The following is a 4,586-nucleotide window of genomic DNA, read 5'->3' as shown; positions in this document are numbered from 1 at the left end:
GTCATCGTGCTGCTGGCGCTCAGGCTTCGGCGCTGGCACAAGTCACGCCTGATGCAGGCTTCAGGAGGCAGCTTGACAGGCATGCCCAGCTCGCACTTTGTGGGCGTGAATGGGGTGCGGGCTTTCCTGCAGACCTATTCCCACGAGGTCTCTCTCACTGCGGACTCGCGGAAGAGTCACCTGATCTTCCCCCAGCCCAACTACGCTGACACGCTCATCAGCCAGGAGAGCTGTGAGAAAAAGGATTTTTTATCAGCACCTCAATCTCTACTCGAAGATGAAAGGGAAGAAACGTCTTCTCAGGTAATCTATCTTTTCACAACATCCGTACAAGCTAGTTTGCTGAAGTAATTCACTTACTTGTTTACTATATCTGTTTTGTTCCCCGTATTTCCTTGAGGGCAGAGTCAAGTTGTAGGAAGTGAGTCTTGGTGAATTATTTCTTGGTAGGTCTTAGTGTTCACAGGCTGTAAGAGGAAGAAGAGACACGAGAATCGTTGTGCAATGAATGTAAACCAGGAGTTAATAGATGATTATCCAAAGAGCACTGCATTGAGTAACTAGGGTATCTGGTCTCTTACACTTTCTTCTTCACCCCTGGGCAAATCATCTCATCCACCCGGATCAACAATTTTTTCTTTGTTAAAAATATAAAGATTGGAGTTTATGTTTGCTCAAGTCCTTTCTTCTTTTAAAATATGACTTTTACTTTATATTTGAATCTGTATATGAACAGGGAAACACCTTAGTCGGCTAATTCTTTCTCATTCAGTCTTAATATATTTCTCTCAGTTTGACAGCAAAATTGTTTTCCTTAACTTGCATGCCCTTCCCTGTTAAAAATGTGGAAATTTAGAAATATACATTCCTTACAGTGTTTCCGGAAGTTATGTCATATTATTTTGGCTTAGTTTTAAAAATCACATTAGTCTCTAAGCTATGTGCTTCTTGAAGAAGTGACTGACTTATCATCTGCTCTGTAATAAAGTTGTAGAGTAGTAATAAACAGGTTTCTCCTTTTTTTATCTTTCTCATATGTGGGAACCATATTGCCTTTTAATCTTTAAAATAATATATATCCTCAATATAGTTTTGCTTAAAGAAAAGATACAAAAGATTCATATCATACAATTGTCCAGAACCATCTTTTGTATACATCTCTCTTCTCAAGGTTTCTACTCACAGTAGCTGCTAGAAATGTTCCCAATCCCTCACCCAATCCCAATGCCCCTCTGAACAATTTTCTTTTCCCATTCCTCTTCCTATGTTGGCTTTTAGTATGTTGGTTATGTATTTAATAACAGAGAACAATAAACACACTAATGTTCTATGTAAATGGCATAATTTTTAATTTTTATTTGGAAATTATCATGTACCAATTGAGCCTTTTATTGAATGACACCGTATCTCTCAAAGTGCTGTGATTCTTTATGTTGCATCTTTTCTGAGACAATGTGTTGTTTTGGTTACTATTACATAATTCTCTATGAGTAAAATTGGAACTCACTGTGGCATAATATGTCACAATATCTTTACTTGTAAGTGAATAATAAAGTATAAACAGGATAATTAAAGCAGTTATTTTTAGTGTGTGTAGTAACTCCACAAGAATAAATGCCTTATGCATAGATATGTCATGCATCATGATTGAAATGACAAATATATGTGTTTATATTTTTGTGCTTGGAAACTTATAGAGAAAGAGATTCTGGAACATAAAAGCTTATTTCTACTGGTTTTAGTAGTGGGTTTTGAAAAAACATCCTTATAGTCTAGATTTAAACAAAGCGAACTTCTTTCAGTACCCTGAGGGGCTGTGATTTCTCTCTCACATCTAGGCATTGTCATGCTGTTCTCTCCCACATCCAGGCCTTTTCACTGATCCACTCCTCTCATGTTTCCTGGGAAAGCCTTTGCTAACCTTAAAGGCCCAATTGAAGGCCCCCCTAACCCGCTTGGCTTTTCCCACTATGGTAATTATCTCAGTACGCTACAATTCCCTGTTTGCTTTTATATCCTTATAATCTCTGTGAAGGAAGTGACTGTGTCTATATTGTTCACCTTAAATCCCTAAACATATTGTCTGACACCTAATTATGTATTTGTTTAATGAATATTAAATAACAACAAATATTGAAACTAAGTTATCAGGTCACCAAGAACAAACTTAAAGAAATATAATGTATAAATATGGCTGATATTTCTGTGTGCTTCTTTTCTTCTTTTCCTTCTCTCAGCTCTTAGAGAGTTAAAAGTATAGACAGGGAAAGGTGAAAGATATCAAATAACCCTGATAAATGTAGTAAGTATAACAATAAACACATTATCAAGATTCAGTGGTTGAAGAACAAGTGGTGGTCATGTCTTTTAATAGTTGTGTTGGTCCTTAGGGCCAGTTCTTTATTACTGTGTGTTTCTTAAACTGAACAGTTCAAAACAGTTAACTCCACTATGTCTGAAGCAATATTGGTGGCATTAAGGTTAGTGCATGGATTCCCAAGAAAGATAACTTGAGGCCACACTGTTTAACATATATCAATTCAATTATGTTCAATCAACACTAGTCCTCTTATCTCTGACAAGAAGGATTTCAGGTCTTGGATAACTCAAAAATAATCATCTGTTTGTCTGAGAGGATGCAGTAAACGGTTAGGCCTCTTAGTGTCGCTGTTGACCACTCAAGAAGGAGAACGCAGCTGGAGAACTAGTCCACCATTTCCTTGCTCCTGCAATGCAAAGAACCAGCAAATTAGACTCAGAAAATCCGAGGCGGCTGCCAACCTCACCTCTTAGTCAACGAGCGGTTTGACCTGTGAATTAGGCCAGTAAAATACTTCGTTTCTTGAGAAAATAAGATTGGAGTCCGTCGTGGGAAACTGGAACCGAATTCAGAGAAAGCTATTCCCCGAAAAGGAAATGACCAAATGCCTGAGTTTCCGAAATGGCAGAGGACTGGCCCTGCTGTGCGCGCTTCTGGGGACACTGTGTGAAACAGGATCCGGTCAGATCCGCTACTCGGTGTCTGAGGAGCAAGATAAAGGTTCCTTCGTGGGCAACATCGCTAAAGACCTGGGGTTAGAGCCCCGGGAGCTGGCTGAGCGCGGAGTCCGCATCGTCTCCAGAGGTAGGACGCAGCTTTTCTCTCTGAATCCGCGAAGCGGCAGCTTGGTCACCGCGGAGAGGATAGACCGGGAGGAGCTCTGCGCTCAGATCCCGCTGTGTCTGGTAAAATTTAACATCCTTGTTGAGGATAAATTGAAAATTTTTGAAGTAGAAATAGAAATTAAAGATATTAATGATAATGCTCCTAATTTCCCAACAGAGGAATTGGAAATAAAAATTGGTGAACTAACGGTTCCTGGAACCCGATTTCCACTTAAAACTGCTTTTGACCCAGATGTAGGCATGAACTCCCTGCAGAACTACAAGCTTAGCCCTAATGACTACTTCTCCCTGGCTGTGAATAGCGTCTCTGAGGGGGCCAAGTATCCAGAGCTGGTGCTGGAGCAGGCCCTGGACCGTGAGAAAAAAGAAATTCACCAGCTTGTCCTGGTTGCCTCTGATGGTGGCGACCCTGTCCACTCTGGCAACTTGCACATCCAAGTGATAGTCCTGGATGCAAATGACAACCCACCAATGTTTACTCAGTCTGAGTACCGTGTAAGTGTTTGGGAGAACGTGCCTGTGGGTACCCGACTGCTCACAGTGAATGCTACTGACCCTGATGAGGGATTCAACGCTCAAGTGTCTTATATTCTAGATAAAATGCCTGGGAAAATCGCTGAGATTTTCCATCTCAACTCAGTGAGTGGAGAAGTATCAATATTAAAAAATCTAGATTATGAGGATGCCATGTTCTATGAAATTAAAATTGAAGCACAGGATGGACCAGGTCTTCTTTCAAGAGCCAAGATTCTACTCACGGTTCTGGATGTGAATGACAATGCTCCAGAAATTACAATTACGTCTCTCACAGGCTCAGTCCCAGAAGAGGGCACCGTTGGAAGAGAAATTGCTCTTATCGATGTGCATGACCGAGATTCTGGGCAGAATGGGCAGGTTGCAGTTTTTGTCCTGGGAAATCTGCCATTTAAGTTAGAAAAATCAATAGACCAATATTACCGCTTAGTGACGGCCACATCCCTAGACCGCGAACAAATGTCAGAATATAACATCAGTCTGAGAGCCTCAGATGGGGGAAGCCCGCCACTGTCCACAGAAACTCACATCATCTTGAATGTGATTGACATCAATGACAACCCACCCACCTTCCCTCACTTATCCTACTCCGCCTACATTCCAGAAAACAACCCCAGAGGAGCCTCCATCTTCTCAGTGACGGCCCAGGACCCAGATAGCAACGACAACGCCCACATCACTTATGCATTGACCGAGGACACCCTCCAGGGGGCGCCCCTGTCCTCCTACGTCTCCATCAACTCCAACACTGGCGTCCTATATGCGCTGCGATCCTTCGACTACGAGCAATTTAGAGACTTGAAACTACTGGTGACAGCCAGCGACAGCGGGAACCCTCCACTCAGCAGCAACGTGTCGCTGAACCTGTTCGTGCTGGACCAGAACGA

At 41.8% G+C, this 4,586-nt stretch overlaps 1 protein-coding gene across 1 annotated transcript; it reads left to right on the top strand.

Moving 5' to 3' along the window:
- Positions 1–2,453: 2,453 nt before the first annotated feature.
- On the top strand, positions 2,454–4,581 carry LOC112617698 (protocadherin gamma-A3; the record flags this gene model as incomplete). The annotated part of the gene is made up of 1 exon (XM_025374404.1): positions 2,454–4,581. A coding segment is annotated over exon 1 (1,665 nt), but the record flags the coding sequence as incomplete, so codon positions are not given.
- Between the last annotated feature and the right edge of the window lie 5 nt (positions 4,582–4,586).

This window comes from Theropithecus gelada, unplaced genomic scaffold, assembly GCF_003255815.1.
Source record: "Theropithecus gelada isolate Dixy unplaced genomic scaffold, Tgel_1.0 HiC_scaffold_3400, whole genome shotgun sequence".
NCBI classification, from domain to species: Eukaryota; Metazoa; Chordata; class Mammalia; order Primates; family Cercopithecidae; genus Theropithecus; species Theropithecus gelada.
The sequence above is the reverse complement of the archived record's forward strand: the minus strand, read 5'-3'. Positions and strand labels throughout refer to the sequence as shown.